The following is a 16,953-nucleotide window of genomic DNA, read 5'->3' as shown; positions in this document are numbered from 1 at the left end:
GATTACCTGTAAATCTTTTGTAAAGTGGTATACTATATACTCAGGGCTTGTAATCTAAATGCTACTAGTGGACCAGCAGCACTGATTGTACCACCTACACAAGCAGCCTTTCAAACCTGTCTCATGTCTGCCATTGCAGAGCCTGTGTGTGCAGTTTACTGCCACTTCAACTTGGCATGTAAAACCACTTGCAAAACCTTTCTTACCTAGAGGTCACCCCTAAGGTAGGTCATAGATAGTCCTAATGGTAGGGTGCTGTGAAGCTAAAAGGTAGGACATGTATTTTTACATTTTACATGACCTGGTAGTGGCAAACAGCTAAATTACTTGTGAGACCTACTCATCTCATTGGCTAGCACTGGGAATTCCTAAAAACACTTTTAAACTGTAATTCCGGCTTCGAAATGTATAGCTAAATCATGTTTCTTATCTCTGGAAAGGTAATGATAAATCCTCTTGGGTGGTAATGTTGGATTTAACATTGCAATTTTAGAATTGCCACTTTTAGAAAGTGCTTCCCAAAGGGCAACACTAGTGTCCCCTGCTGCTGCACTGCTGAAATGTGGAGACTTTCCTCTGAAGTAAACCGTATTCCTCTCAGTGATCCGTAGTACTCCATAGTAATCCAATAAAGTAATCCATGTACTCCCAGCTTATTGAATCGCTCCAGAGACAGCCTGATGGTGCTAGAATGTTTATTGCGCATTTTCAAATATCATATGTCGCCAAATAAGCTTAAGCATAGATACGTGCTTTTAACATTCCTTCGAGCCAGCACAGTAAAAACCCAAGGCATTTCGAACTCTCATGAGTTCTTCCTCAGGGGTATTGTAATACATGAAAAAAGACTGTATAAACAATGAGTCCAGAGCACAAAGCATATATTGACTGTAAATATTAACATTAACGGAAACCTCTCCAAAAATGTATCCATGACCCACCCTCTGCTAAACGCCCGGTAGACTCTAGTGTTAAATTAATCAAAGTGATCTGGAGTCCTCTCCTAACCCCTTATTCCTATAAACATCCTAAAATCAAAAAGTGTTTCCTTATAATCCATCCTACTTAATTCCCAAGTTATCGTAACTAAAAAGCAAAGGCACGGTATCGTAAAAATGCGCTCCTCTTTCCCCATGCTGTTCCGACATCTGTAAAAATATAACGATGACCTCTTTACCTCGCTACTGAAATCGGTAGCTCCAAATATACGTGTCTTATTGTGTGTGCAACAAAAAATAAATTAACCTTCCGCCCACCAGAATCTTCTTTAAATCCTATTTGCAAATGTGTGCCAAATAAACCCTTGATTAGACTCAAAACCCCGTGACCTCCTCCGTTCTCAATGCTGGATCGTGCAAAAACTCACATTCCCATCACACACTACTACGGTGCTCAAAAACTATTAACCAAACTGAAAATAACTGCTAACCAACTTTTCATAATCAGCAATGACTAAATTAATCTAAAACACTATTATTACAAATATTTGCTTTATAAGCAACCATATAAAGTAAATTATAACAACAATTTTTTAACAGAACTGAATTTTCCTCCAATAAATCTCCTCTTCAGTCATGTCATATATACAGTCCAAAGTTAATCATGTTGTCAACAAACCGCTCGAGTTCATAAAATGTGATGCTGTCTCTGAGGTGATTATCTTTTAATGGCCCAATTTTGTCAACATTGAATGAACTTGTGGGGTGCAACTCATGTTTGAGATGGAAAATTGCGAAGCAAAAAACGTGAAATGGTGAGTGCACTCCTTTCCTTCTGTGATAATTACATTTTTGCTGTAACTGCAGGTAGATGCGTGCATGGCGGTCACGGCGCTGTCATGCACGCATCTACCTGCACTCACCATTTCACTTTTTTACTTTTAGAAAGTGGACATTTCTCTGCTCTTGACGTAGCTCTGCGTGCCTGCAGCCTGTCTACAAAACACCCCCGGGGTGGGTCACAGCTACACTTTGTGCATTCCCTTGAGACAGCCACAAACACAGGAACAGTGGGTGTTACACAGAACTCCTCTGCATTTTGATAGCCTTCCTTGGCAGGAATGGGGAAAGGGAGTTGACACATCTGAATAGTTTCTGTCCTGTCATCACACAAATTGCTGATTACCCTCCACAGATAACCTGGCAGACACGGCTGGGATGAAAGTTCAACCGTGGCAACTGTGTACTTCAATGAGCTGTTTTGAAGTCACCCCCCCACTTCAAAGGCACATTTGGGTATAAGTACTGGGGCTCTGACCTTACCAAGAGAGCACACCACAGGATCTGTGAAGAACTCTTCCAGGAGTAAGGACTGCTGTGCTAAAAGGATTGCCACTTTTCTTGACTGACTGTTATAAGGAACTGCTTCACTGCTGTGCAGAGCTGCTCCTGCTGATCTCTGCCAAGGACAAGGACTGGACTCATCTCACTTGAACCCTGAGTGACTCCAAGGGCTTGCCTCCTGTTTTCTGAAGTCTCAGGGTCATAAAAGACTTCCTGAAATTATGCTGGTGCAGCTGGACTCTGCCATCTGTGAGTCCTACCCTTGCCAGAGTGCCCCCTCTAGTCTTGGGCCTCAGACGTGGGTTCTGCAGCTGCTCCTAGTCAGCCAGTTTGGACTGACCCAAGATGTATAGGCTCAGATTCAGGGGCTGCCCCAAGATCTCATCAAAAGCATGGGTGGATGTCTTAGAATAAGCCAGCAAGGCACTAGAGGGCTGGGTGAGGCGCAGCAAGGTTGATGATTATTCAGGGCTGTACAACTTGATGTTGAAGGAGCACAAGCTTGATATTTGCTTTTCATAGCTGTGCCAACACCTAGTTGATAGCAAGTTAACGGACCCCCAGCAAACTTGCTAAGAAGGTGGACACCTGGGTCAGCACCAGGGTTTCAACAAGGCATCTGGTGGGGACTCCCAAAAAGGTGATCAGGGTTCCTACCAGAAGAAGGAGGGGGGAGATAAAAAGACATTTCTCTAAAGAACCCCAAAACAGTTCACAGGGGAAGAGAGTCTAATTCTCATTCCCAATCTGGCCACCAGAAGAAAAACGACCCTGAAAAAGGTCAGCCGCACAAGCCCATCAAGTGCTATGAGAGCTACGAGTATGGGTACTACAAGGGGGACCCTAAGAGTACCGAAGAGCAGCACCTCCCACTAGAAGAAAGAATCCAAGAGTGGCTAGTGTAGTGCTGGGGGGGCAGGGAGTTTTTTTGTAGTTAATGGGGGGGTGAGGGGGGAGTTTAGTGGGGTTACCATAGTGTCCCTGGGTGACAGTGAAATGGTTCCTAAGATCCATATGCCCTCAAATACTGCTAAGTATAGGCAATGGGTCACCATAAATAGGCAAGGTGCTGAGGCTCTGAGGGATACAGGAGCCAGCATGACTATGGAAAGGAGTCAGCTGGTGTCCCCAGAGCAGGTAATTCCAAATGCATTCAATCACGTTGTGGTGGCCGACAACAGAGAGGGTCACTATCCAGTTTTCCCTGTTCCCTTTGAGTAGGGGTTACAGGTCTTCTGAAATTTGTTGTGAGTTCTGCCACGCCTGTGGACTGTTTATTGGGTAATTACATTGAGCACACTAACTGGAAGGAAGTAGGCCTCGAGCTCATGTGGAAATGCTGGGGTTACCTGATTAGATCTGTGCAACAACAAAGTCCATGGCTGCCCAGTATATGAGTCAAAAAGGGCTGGAGCTTGGAACAATGGCCCAGCCAGCCACAAAAAAGGGGAAAGGCAGAGCGCATGGTAAACCATCCTCTGAATGTCTTCCCAGTGAAGTGGATGGGGCACCTGCCGTTGCTACTTTGGAGCCCACTGTAGAGGGAACTGCTTCCCTTAGTGACATGCCTACACTTGCTGAATGGCATGTAGAAGGAGGACCCACCATGGAGGAGCTCTGTAGGGCAAAGAGGGAGTGTCCAACCCATGAGGGCATGTGGAAACAGGCTTAAGTCATAGCAGCAGGTGATGTCTCTGGAGGTTATCACATTTACTGGGAGAACCAACTCCTTTAAAGTGAGCCTACGGCTCCTGTGCATGGGACAGCAAGGTTGCTGGTGGTCTCCCAATGCAAAAGGGCCTTCCTACTAGAGCTGGCTAGAGAGATTCCCCTGGCAGGACACTTGGGCCAAGAAAACATCTTTGCAAGGCTTGTCCCACATGTTTTTTGGCGCAAAATTAGGACCTACTCAGATGCATTCTGCAGAACATGTGTAAACTGCCTGGCCAGTGGGAAGGCAGGGCCGAGACTGAAAGCCAGCCCTTAATCTCTTTCCGGTTCTTGGCAGACCTTTTGAGACGGTGGGTATTGACATTGTTGGGCCTATGGATCCCCAGACTGCATCAGGCAACAGGTTTATCCTGGTTCTAGTGGATCATGCACTAGGTACCCAAAGGCCATCCCACTGAGGACCATGACTGCACTTGCTGTGGTAAAGGCCCTGGTGGAGATTTTTACCAGAGTGGGTTTCCCAAAGGACGCTGTGTCTGACAAGGGCACAAACCTCATGTTTGCATACATGCAGTTCATGTGGAAGGAGTGTGGGGTAACATGCACGTTCTCCACTCCTTACAATCCACAAACCAGTGGGTTTATTGAGAGAATCAGCAAGACCCTGAAAGGCATGTTTAGAGGCCTACCTGAGGAATAAGTGGGACATCCTTTTACCATGCCTGTTGTTTGCCTACAGGGAGGTATCACAGAAGGGAGTGGGCTTCAGCCACTTTGAGCTTCAGTACGGGCACCCTGTTAGAGGACTCCTGATTCTGGTGAATGAGGTATGGGAGCAAGCTCCCAGGAAGACTCCCCAGGATGTAGTGAGCTACATGCTGGCCTTCAGACGCCAGATGGCTAAGTTGTAAGAGTTGTATGACTAATATTTTACCCCTGTTGCATTACAGCCTGGGCAGAAAGTGTGGGTGATAGAACCTGTGGAACCAAAGGCCTCCCCAGGACCATTGGACTGGGCCCTTTGAAGTGATAGAGAAGAAGAGTAAGGCCACCTACCTGGTGGACATTAAGACCCCCAGACAACCCCACAGGATACTTCACGTTAATCACCTCAAACCCCCACTTTGAGAGGTCTGAGATCACCATGCTGTTGGTGACAGATGGAGAAGAGAAAGAGGAGAGGAGAGTGAAACTCTCCCTGACCTCTTAGACTCCAAGGAGAAAGATGGGTCTGTGGAAGGAGTTATCCTTTCACCCACTCTAACTCCTGAGCAGCAAAGGGACGGTCACCAAGTGTTGGGACTGTACTCCTCTCTGTTCTCCCTTATTCCTGGGACTACCCACCTGTGTACCCATGATGTGGACACAGGGGAAAACTTATTTGTTAAGAATAAATCTTGCAAGCTGTAAGATAAGGTGAGGGCCAGCATCAAGAGTGAAGTCTCTATGATGTTGGAATTGGGTATGAAAGGACCCTCCTGTAGACCCTGGTCCAGTCCTGTGGTTCTGGAACCAAAAGCTGCCACACGGGGCACCATACCTGAATGAGGTTCTGTGTGGATTATATAGAGGGCTAAATTCTGTGACTAAGACTGATGCTCATCCCACCCCTCGGGCTGATGAGCTCATTGACAGGTTAGGGACTGCCCAGTACATAAGTACCTTTGATGTTACATCAGAGTACTGGCAAATCGCCCTAACAGAAGGTGCCAAGGAGAGATCAACCTTCTCCACACCAGAGGGCAACTATTAACTTCGTGTGAAGACCTTTGGACTCAAGAATGCCCGTGCCCCCTTCCAGACGTTGGTGAACCGGGAATGGAGGTCTTGCCTTCTCATCTGCCTATCTGGATAGCACAGCTGTCTTCAGTAGCAAGACAACCTTTTTCACCTACAGTAAGTGCTTCAGACTCTGCAACAAGCTGGCCTGACTTTCAAAGCCTGTAAATGCCAGATAGGGCAGGGGTATGTGGTGTACTTGGGGCACCTGGTAGGCAGTGGTAAGGTGAAGCCCCTCCAGGCCAAGATAGAGAATATCATGACCTGGGATCCCACCCAAACCACAGACTGCGGTCAGAGAATTCTTGGGCCTCACTGGGTACTACAGGAGGTTTGTCAAGGGGTATAGCACCATTATTGGCCCCTTGACAGAGCTGATTTCAAAGAAGCAGCCCAGAAATATGATTTGGTCAGAAAAATGCCAAACTGCATTTTACTCCCTGAAGCATGCCATGTGCACAGCTCCTGTGCTCACGGCCCTTGACTTCTCCACATAGTTTTTTGTTCAAACAGATGCCTCAAATCATGGAATAGAGGCTGTTTTATCACAGCTAAATGAAGAGGGCATGGACCAACCTATAGCCTTCATCTCTGGGTTACTCCCCAGGGAACAGAGGTGGAGTGCTATAGAGAGAGAAGCTTTTGCAGTGGTCTGGGCACTGAAGACATTGAGGCCATATGTGTTTGGTACTCACTTTCTGATTCAGACTGACCACAAGCCCCTCAGATGGCTCATGCAAAGGAGGGGTGAGAATCCAAAATGTTTCATAATGTGTATTTCCCTACAGGGAAAGGACTTCAGAATGGTACACATACCATGCAAATGCTGAAAGTCTATCAAGCTTTTTCTGCCTTAGTGATGAGAACTCCCTCGCGGTTGGTTAGATCTCCCCACTTTCAGCTGCGGGGGTGCCAGGGGACATGTGTTCGACCTGTCATGCTTAGGGTGGTCTTTCTCCTTTATGTTGGTCTTAGGACTCTGCGCATTTTACCAGTGCTAAAGTGCATGTGATACGCCCCTAAACATGGTTACCTTGGTTTATACCTGATTGGCATATTTAGATTACCTGTAAGATTTTGTAAAGTGGTATCCCATATACCCAGGGCCTGTAATCTAAATGCTACTACTGGACCTGAAGCACTGATTGTGCCACCCACACAAGTAGCCTTTCAAACACAGGCTATTGCAGGGCATGTGTGTGCAGTTTACTGCCACTTCAACGTGGCATTTTAAACCACTTGCCAAGCCTCAAACTCCCCTTTTATTACTCATAGGTCACATCTAAGGTAGGTCGTAGGTAGCCCTAAGGGCACGGTGCTGTGTAACTAAAAGGTAGGACATGTACTTTATGCTTTGCATGTCCTGGTAGTGATGAACAGCCTATTTTGTTTTTCACTATGGTGAGGCCTACTACTCTCATAGGCTAGCACTGGGAATTCCTTAAAACACTTTTAAGCTGCAATTCCGGATTAGAAAGGAGTAGCTAAATCATGTTTCATATCTTTGGAATGGTAATGATAAATCCTCTTCGGTTGTGAAGTTGGATTTAACAATTGCAATTTTAGAAATGCCACTTTTAGGAAGTGGACATTTCTCTGCTCTTAACTTAGCTCTGTGTGCCTGCAGCCTGTCTTTAATACACGTCTGGGGGTATATAGCAGCTATACTCTGTGCATTTCCTCTAGATAGTCACAAACACATGAAGGGTGTGTGTGACAGAAGACTAATCTGCATTCATCTGCATTCTGATAGCTTTCCTGGGCAGGAAGGGGGAGAGGGAGCTGACACTTACATTTGAATGGGCTATGTCCTGTCCCCACACAAAAGACTGATTATCCCCCACAGACAGCCTGGCAGATAGGGCTGGGCTGAAAGGGGAACTGTGCACTTCCTGGAGCTGCTTCAAAGTCATCCCCCACTTCAAAGGCAAATTTCATATAAGAACTGGGGCTCCGACCCAACCAAGACAGTACACTACTGGGCCTGTGAAGAACTCTGCCAGAAGTAAGGACTACTGGGCTACAAGTATTGCCACTCTGCTTGACAGACTGTTCTAAGGAACTGCTTCACTGCTGTGCTGAGCTGCCCCCACTGCCTGCTGATCTCTGCCCTGCTGACGACAAGCACTGGACTCATCTCAGTTGAATCCAGAGTGACTCCAAGGGCTTGTCTCCAATTTTCTTAAGTCTCAGGGTCTTAAAAGGCTTCTTACAATTCTGCTGGTGCTGCTGGACTCTGAGTTCTACACTTGCTTGAGGTGATCCCTCCAGTCCCCGGCCTCTGAAGTGGCTTTAGTAGCTGTTCCTACATTAAAATGGACACAGTGACTACTTTGCGCCAATCGGAACCAACGCATTGCCCTTCGATGGAGGAGCCGATCAGCGATATTACCTCGACAGACTGCGAGGCTCGACATCAACACATTATCTGCATCGTAAAGGGGTTTGATGCTGAAGCTCAACAACTGCATGGATTGGTGCCAGTGCTTCACCTCCATCCACAGGATCGACGACGACGCAGTGCCTCTCCGACAACTCGCATCAAGTCTTCAACGTCAATGCATGCTTCATCCAAAGTACTTTGTCAGTAGCACCTGTCTAAGACCTGTAGCCGCCCTGCGCTCTATCACAGTCGGCCTGAACTTTAGATTTACCCAGGTCTAGAGGGACCTCAATTAATCCTTAGCGCTACTTACTTCTAAGCACTTTGTTGGTCTATTCTTTAAAAATTCATAACCCGGGTTCTACTTATTGGATTTTTGTCGTTTTGGGCTTGATTTACTCATCAAATTATTGTCTATTTTCCTAAACCTGTGTGGAGTCTTTTTGTGGTGTTTTCATTGTGTTACTGCATGAATGTGCTGCAAAAATACTTTACACATTGCCTCTTCATATAATCCTGACTGCTCTGTGCCAAGCTACCAGAGCGTAAGCACAGATGATCTTTTAGTGTATAGCTAGCTTTCCCGGACTAGAGTGGTGGCTCCTGCTTGGACAGGGTGCATACCTCTACCAACCTGAAACCCCATTTCTAACAGTTTACCTTTCGCAGATGCTTCGCTGGGAGTAAAATTTGATTCTGAATAGCCCAATACCACATCTGTTAGCCAGCTCAGACAGCTGGGACCAGTGAGTACTCACCACTTCTGGATTTAATATATTGCTGTCATGTTGTACGTCTTTATCAGGATTGTGTTGCCAAAAATGAGACTGTAAAATGCTCGGAGTGCCAATTAGATTGCTGTGAACTTCAGGTAATTGATGTGATAAGCTTGCTTTTTGCATTCAGGTACTCTAAACAGTCATGTGGTTGAGATGTGATCAAGTAAAGTGTGTGGACCCGGATGTGGAAGTGTGATGACACAGACTCAGAGTGAGGCCTTCATGGTAATGGTCACTTACGGCTGAGGGTCCAGAAATATTTGCTGTTCCACCACAACAGAGTGCACTGGGTTCTGGGTTCTAACAACACTAAATCTTTCTACTGACCCACTGCTTGCGACCATTGCCTCCCTAGACATTCTTACAGTGAATGCATGTGACACCTTGTGTGCAGTACTACAGCTATGCATTAAGCTATTATCCAATAACAGGACACTGTATCTGAAAAAGAGGCATCAGCTTTGCTTTTAAAATATGATCATCCTCTATTGAATTTGAAGGGCTTTCCCTGTCACGGGCGGTGTTTAACAAAGCTGCTAGAAAGAGCCATGGCAGGAGAGCGAGTTTTTGGCATTGAGTAGTGTGAATCCATATTTGTATAACAGCTACAATGGTTTCCGAGTGTGCAATATGCATTGTACCTGGCTGCTGCTCTTTTATCAGCCAATCATCCAGATAAGGTTAGTCGCAAACAGTATTTCTACACAAGTGTGCAGCTACCACCACTAGAACCTTGGTAAATACCCTTGGTACCCTTGGTACTGGTGTGGGAAGAACTTTGAACAGGGATTATTTTCCACTTACTTCAAAGTGCATGTAAATGTGATGAGCAGGATGTATTTGGATATGAAAGTATATGTCCTTCAGATCTAGGGCCATCATGTGATGCCATGTGCAGAGCAGCAGAAAAGCAGAATGAAGCACTGTAGGTGGTCCTTTTGAAGAGCTCTGACAAGACATACAGGTTGAGGAGGCCCAGGATTTAGTATCAGCCACCAAGTTTCATCCTTTTTGAGGACTAGGAAACACAGGGAGTACACATCTTCTGTTGGTGTGGGGACACTAGTTAGATGGCACCTTTTGCGAGGAGCGTTTGAACTTCCGCCTTTAATAGCAATAGGTGGGTTTGACTCCTTGCATGGCAATGAGACAGTATGTTTGGTGGCGCTGAACTCCAGACTCTAGGCAGTACTCCTGGTGTATCATTAGGTGAACCTATTTGTAGGAGGTTATATCCTTCCAATGTGGAAAGAATAACCTTAGTCTTCCCCAGACAGAGGTGGGGTGATGAGGGGGAATGGCGGGTGAGTCACTGTTTGAAGACAGAGATGTCCTTGCTGGAGTCACCTCTACCTCTGCTTTTCCCAGTTGCACAGAATCCACCTCCACTGAAGAGGCCCGCTGTGCCCTGAAAGGGCTGCTGTTTCAGGCATGCCCGCCGCTGAGGAGGAACTGTTCTAGAACCTACTCTCGTCTGTTGCGTAATAAAAATGGCAGATATGGGCTTTTGGGTCTGCCAGGTGCCCATGGCTTTTGCAGTCTCTGTGTCCTTTTAATTTTTTTACGGCATACGGTCACCTTGTGAGCCAAACAGATGCTCACCATTGAAAAGGACACTGATCAGTTGCTGGGGAAGTACTGGCCTAAATGCCGAAACCCTGAGCCAAGCAGGACAGCTTAAGGGGATGTAGGTATTAACTTCCCTAAAAGCTGTGCGAGAGGAATCCAAGGCACTGTGTATGTTTCCACTCAAAATCAGCCTGCATTATGAGACTAGTTCCTGTCCCCGCAGGAAGGAGCTTTACCCTCATCCCGATTTTCCACCAATGCGAGTGATCATACCTCAAGAGGACTGGACAGAACTTGCGATACTTCATTGTGTGGCTGCCCCTACAACCAGCAGCTTCCCAGGACCATCAGTCTTTTCACTCTTTGTCTAGAGGAGGAGCATCACTGTTGCTTGTGCTGAGGCCATTTTCCTTGTAGAGTAGCCCACTAAGAAGTCAAGAGAGACATGGAGCCTGTTATAAGCCATGAGACCAGGCAAGCATTGTTTTAACCTATGGGGTAACAGCGCTCTTATTGGCTGGGTCTTTAAAGTTGTTAGAGGTGGACCAGATCATGCTCTTCAACGTGAGGAGGTACTGCACAGATCTTTCAGTCTCGGAAAGTGTTTCAACCAAGAAGTCGTCGTCCTCCTTCACCAAGCAGAGCTTAACCTTAGTCTGCTGCACTGACCTCTGGATAACTACAATATATGTTTTGGTGTCATCTGGAGGAGATGCCATGAAGGGCTAAGGCCCAAGATTTGGATCTTCGTGACGATCAATATGATAGCGCTCCTTCTGGTGTAGTGGGATTACAGTACGGGTAGTGGGGTTCTTAAGGAATACCCTAACTTAAGTAACAGTTATTGGGACAGAGAAGCTGGTGGAGTGGGAGGCCATGGAGTTGGTGGTTGAGTGGGAGCCAGAGGCTGTGGCAGATCTTTCTTGGACCTGACCTTTTTGGAGATGAGACAGAACTTGAGCATGGGAGAAATTGGCTCTTCCAAGGTGATCATTCTCCTTTTCCCTCACTGATGTGTGTGGGAGTCATTTTGCAGAGGCAGTATTGCAAAGATCTTCCCAGTTAAGGGATGAATAAATATCTTCCTCTGCCTCACAGTGGGCACCATTGGGAGCTCAATGGTGAGAGGAGGCTCACTTGAGTCTGACTTTAAGGCTGGATTTGGAGTTGGCTTTCGAGCGAATTTCATTTCAGACGCTAGTTACTTTGAGCCTAGGGGTCGAACACGCATGGGTTGGTGTCCAGGCTCAGTGCCCCTTTGCTCAGGCTTTGCTGTAGCCGATTGGGTCTCTCGGAGAAGAGCGGTCTCTGACTCCATAATAGACTCGAAGGTGGGTGCTTCGTTTGTCTCACGAAGGAGTTCAAGACCCACTCCCTCAGGGGCTGTGCTCAGCCTCTGTAGGAGAGTGTTTGAGGTCAATGCCAAGGTGCAATCCACAGGAGATGTGAAGAGATAGTTTAGTTTTATCAATTTGTAAAGCGCATGGTTACACCATCGGTGTGTCCCTGCACTAATCTGGACTTCTGTGTGGAGCAAGCGGGTGGGCTAAACTGGCAAAGAGTCCCCAGAACATAAAGAGGCTCAAAGTATTCTACTTTGGAGATGGGAACAGCCAGGTCTTTAAACCCTTGCAAAAAGTACTTTTGCATGGTTCAGTTCTCAAAATCGCTGGCAAAGAATTCTAGCTCTTCTGCGAGGTATCCAAAAGATCGAGTTCCCAGCCTAACGTTTTGAATTCTCGGCAACGTGACCAGGGATATTCCTTTAGATCTTAAATTGTGTGCTGGGATGTAAAAGGATAACATAGAGCAAAGGTATCTCGGACCCTTTTTCCATAAAATTCTGTAACAATAGCACATGGCCTTAAAAGTGATCCTCTTCTTCACAGGGAGCCAGTGGAGGGTGACCAAAGCCTTCGCGGAATATGTTTGTTTTGGAAGGTTTAGGACTAGGCAAGCGGACACATTATGAATAGATTCAAGCTTGTTTAGGCCTTTTTTTGATGCTCCCAGATAGAGAACATTACTATAATTCATCTGGGAAGTGACCACGGCATGAACAATAGTTTTTCTGGCAGTAATCGATAACAGATCTAGGAGTTTCCTTAGGACTTTGAGAGTCCCGAAACATTTCCCTGCAACCTTCCTGATTTGGCTCTCAAACGTTAGATTGGAATTCAACCACACCCCTAGATTTTTAACTTCTGTTTTTGGGGCAGGGATTTCACCCAAAACCTCCGACCACCATGCTGAAAATCATATAAAGGGTGCTTTCCCCACTCTCATTATTTCGGTTTTGTTGCCATTTCGTTTTAGGCAATGGTTGGACATCCATAAGGCTAGCTCTTCAAAGCATAGAGAGAACTGATTTGCACAGAGTCCTGAGATAGGGTGACAATAAGTTGCGTATCATCGGCATATGATACGCCTGCTACATTGCCTTTTTCCACTAGTTCTGCAATAGGGCCTATATAGAGATTAAATAAAGTAGGATTTAATATCGAGCCCTGAGATAAGGGGACAAGGAGTTAATTTTGTCCTGTGCTGTGTGAAAAAGTGATTTCTTTCTTGTCAGATGACAGGACCTCTGGGCTCTGATGTTTCTGCACAGGCTAGAGACCCAACTTCTTCATGAGTCCCTTGAGGTCTTTGGGACCAAAGAGGTCCGGGATTTGGGATGGTCTGGGACTTGGGATGGGTCCTGTAGCTGCATCTTGTAATTTGTTCAGCAGCATTCACAGTGGTAACAGATGGTTTAATTTCAGTTAAATGCTTTGCATGCCAAGCAGTTGGACTCTTCATGCCCTGGACTCAGGAAGAGGGTACAGATCGGATGTGTGGCTGGCCATGGGGATTTGTAGTGAAACTGGCCTTCCTGCAATTGGGCCTGATGTAGCAGGCCGCGTATTGCTTTACAATTGAGGGAGAGACACACAAAATACTGTTGCTGTAGCCATAAGTAGTGCATACATCGTATGAGTGTTTGGGAGTATGGTAACCGAATGACAATGCATTGCGAGGGTGCACTGGGTGCCCTAATGGGACTGCATGAATGAAGGCACAGAGATAGTAGAAGGGCCATATAGGTCACTCTAAGGAATGCTCTAATCCGCTTGTTATGATGTTGGCAAGACTGCAGGTAGATGGAGTTTGGTTAAGTTACCATCGACGGCAGAAACCTTACACTGACGACTCGACAAAATTGGGGCCAACACTGTAAGTGTATCAGACTATTTGTCCTATTTAGAGTCGATTGTCTGATGTAATTCTTTTTCTCTGTAGGTGTGACAGGAAAAGTGTTAAAAGGAACAGAAAAACAAAACCTTACCCCTATATCATGAAGGAAATCTCCCAGGGTATCAGAGTCATTACTTTTTATTTGTTTTACAGAAACAAACTCCAGTTTTGGAAATTTATTTTTGTAAAATAAAAAAGTTTGTTCAGCAAAATTTCAGTACATTCAGAGTAGCCGCCATGGTGGTGCCGCCTCCAAAGGCATATGGAGCTCCTCCAGGGTGGTAGAGAACTCTAAACCTATTAGGCGGTGGTCCGTCAGGGCAGCAGAGCTATTACCTTCATTCCCCTGGCAGACATAAGGCCAAGTGCCAAAACTTAAATCAGGTCCTAATCTGTGCAAGCTGAATGCCAGCTCACCAAATGTGAATTTTTATGATGAGTAATGAATGATCTGTCTGGTGCTGAGCTATGTGAAGCAAGTTGTTAGTAATAAGGAGATCTAGTAGCGATGAAGATACTCAGTTGTTTCTCTTGTTTCTCTTGCAAATCTGTTAAAAAGTAAGAGAGAATGGTGGCAGCAGTCTTTTTTTAAGCCTATTTGTAATCTACAGAGCTCATGGTAGAGCACGACTCAGCATCACGTCTAAACTGGAATCCCGGAGGATCAACTGCTAAACAGCTGATGTTTCTGTATAACAACCCAACAAGAAGCTGTATAAATGGAATAAAAGAGAGTACAAAGTCTATATGGCACAAAACATCCACCAATATTCAGACATAATTAGAAGACTGTAGACTTTCAAGTGTGTTGAATAAAAATGAATTTGCTTTATGAAAATGCACCGGACATAACTTAAAGAATGTTGTAGAGCCAAACTAGATATATACATGGGGCGTGGAATAGATCATATATCTCTCCGTGTAACCAAATGAAGTAATTACACACCTCCAACACACTGGTGAAATCCTTTAGCTGGCACTCTCTCCTGCTCAGGTTGATTCTTTCTTTTACCTTGCAAATTCTGTCCATCTCTTCTTCCCCTACCTCTTCCGCTTCCTGTTCAAACCTCCATTACCCCTGAATTCCTTAGAATATACATTTCACTAGAATGTTGTAAGGCACAACTATACACACAAGTGTAATGGAATTTAATACAAGGTGATCATCTTGGAGTGGAGTCTTCAGCCTGAATTCCTTGAAGTCACCCTTGATGGAACACAATATAGCCTGAGAAGAGCAAAAAGAAATAGTGCATCTGCACGCATTACAAGCTTCCCAAACCAACTGTACTTTTACAAGGGATATTTGAGAACATCAAGGCAGTCATAGGGTCATTACAGCTATACTCAAGAGAACTAGGGTCTAAAGACACAAGAAAATGCAGTTGCAGCAGCAGGGATTGTGCCCTTTTTTGAGGATGCAAAAGAGGGCAGTCACCGCAAAATATTACACAGTCCAGAGCTGGATCAGAGTTCAACAAAAGATTGTACAAAAGCAATGCATTGAAGTGGAGTCTATCTAAGGGCTGTGGAGGTTGTTTGCTGATCAAAACTAGAAGCAGGCATAAAAGCTTTATTAGATATAGGATATGAAATTCTTTGGCAGTGTTTATAATTGTTAAAGCATGGTATTGAGAATGGTCTTTAAGGTGTAACTTGAGGACGTGCTGAGACTGAGTTACCTAGGGAGAGGTTGAAATCAAAACGTCAGATGGCATGTTGAGTTTAGGGACATAAAGGAGAGAATCTCTATTTCTGTGAAGTGTTTAATAGGCGATATTGCTCCTTTACATCTATCATTATCTATACCACCCTTCACCTTCCCCTTCAAGAGTCTAGACGAACTGAAGGTAAATAGATCTATGTTGCTTACTCTATACATCTGAGTATAATGAAGGCAGACAGTAGTCAAACATCAGAACTGGAATGTCGTACAAGTGGTAGATTCATGGACTTCAAATATGATTCTTTTCTGCTAAAGAGCTGAAATGAAGAGGATATGTGCTATTGTTTCGTTTGTGAACCATATCACATTGTTCAAACACACATTGTAAATGGAGATGTAGAAGCGCCAAGAAGAGTTGACTAAATGATTAGGCATCTTCCACATATGATTTAGAAATATTACCTTTGCAGCACAGCTGTAATCGAGTCACACCATTCCTTTGTAGATTCACATATCAAAGGCTGTGAAATTGCATTTCCTGCATCAATTACACAAGTGCCAGGACTATCCAGCAGGGGCATGTCTTTACTTCCTTGATGTAAAAGTTTAGCTTCCCCTCCTCCAAGAGAAACTGCTGGGCTAAGTTTCTTATGCTTGGGTAGACAGAAAAAATAAATATGTTTTGACTTACTTGTCACTACTAAAACTAACAAAAGATTAAACTTTTAAAGAACAGCAATTATGTAGAAAAAAGTCAACTTACCTTTAAGGGCTGAACTTTATTGTCACTAACTTTATTAAACTGAGGATAACCTTGCCATCTAGTGTGGGTAAGAGAAACTGTTTTATAGCTCTTAACATATAACTTTGTTCGATGGTATACCTGCTTCATAAATGGTACAATTCCCTCTCCGACTCACGTATGAGGCCCAACGGGCAGCCCCCTTCTCTGACACAGGTTCAGGTCCCAAAGGTTGGGTGCTTTACATGAAGAAACAAATACTTTAGGCCCATCAAACCACTTTTGGTAGCCTCAATTCCTGTGATGAAGGACACCCCGATTTCTTCCTGAACACCAAACTGCTATGAAGTAGGTTTTGAAGATAACAATTAGTACCCCCTAGTGCGGCCAATGTGAAATCAAATTTATTATCACATCCTTCACTGAGCGCTTAAGCTTGCTGATATTCTTCGGCTTTGGCCACTAGAAAAACCTCAGCAATTTGCTCTTGTTCCTTTAATGAGTACTCGTGAAGAAAACAACTCTGGCAGACACCAGAAGCCAGAAATGTTGCTGCAAAGTAGTTGGAGAAGGTTCAAGGACCATTGGCAGTAATGTCAAGCCTGATTCAGCAGGATAATTAGGGACTCAAGGCTCTGTGATATTCATGAGGACCCGTTGTATCACAGATGTTTTATAAAAGTATACACACTCTATGATGTCTGAGCCCACGTTGACAACTTCCTGGACAAATCTCCCACTTGTGAGATAAGTGAAGATACCTAATCAGATTGTCTACTGTGATGTTATCAATCCTGAAGTGGGAAAAACTAACATGAATATTAAGTGCTGCATACCCGCTCCCT

The 16,953-nt window shown here is 45.0% G+C and overlaps 1 protein-coding gene across 2 annotated transcripts in view; it reads right to left on the bottom strand.

Moving 5' to 3' along the window:
- The window catches only part of NBN (nibrin), a 443,605-nt gene that overhangs the window by 233,221 nt on the left and 193,431 nt on the right, over positions 1-16,953 (bottom strand). For both annotated transcript variants that reach the window (XM_085605307.1, XM_085605308.1), the window contains one exon: positions 15,829-16,019. In XM_085605307.1, coding sequence (XP_085461433.1) covers positions 15,829-16,019 — 191 coding nt within the window. The remainder of the gene's footprint in view (positions 1-15,828; positions 16,020-16,953) is intronic.

Source organism: Triturus cristatus, chromosome 5_1, assembly GCF_964204655.1.
Source record: "Triturus cristatus chromosome 5_1, aTriCri1.1, whole genome shotgun sequence".
In the NCBI taxonomy this organism is placed as follows: Eukaryota; Metazoa; Chordata; class Amphibia; order Caudata; family Salamandridae; genus Triturus; species Triturus cristatus.
Note: the sequence above shows the minus strand (reverse complement) of the source record. Positions and strands in the feature narration are given on the sequence as shown.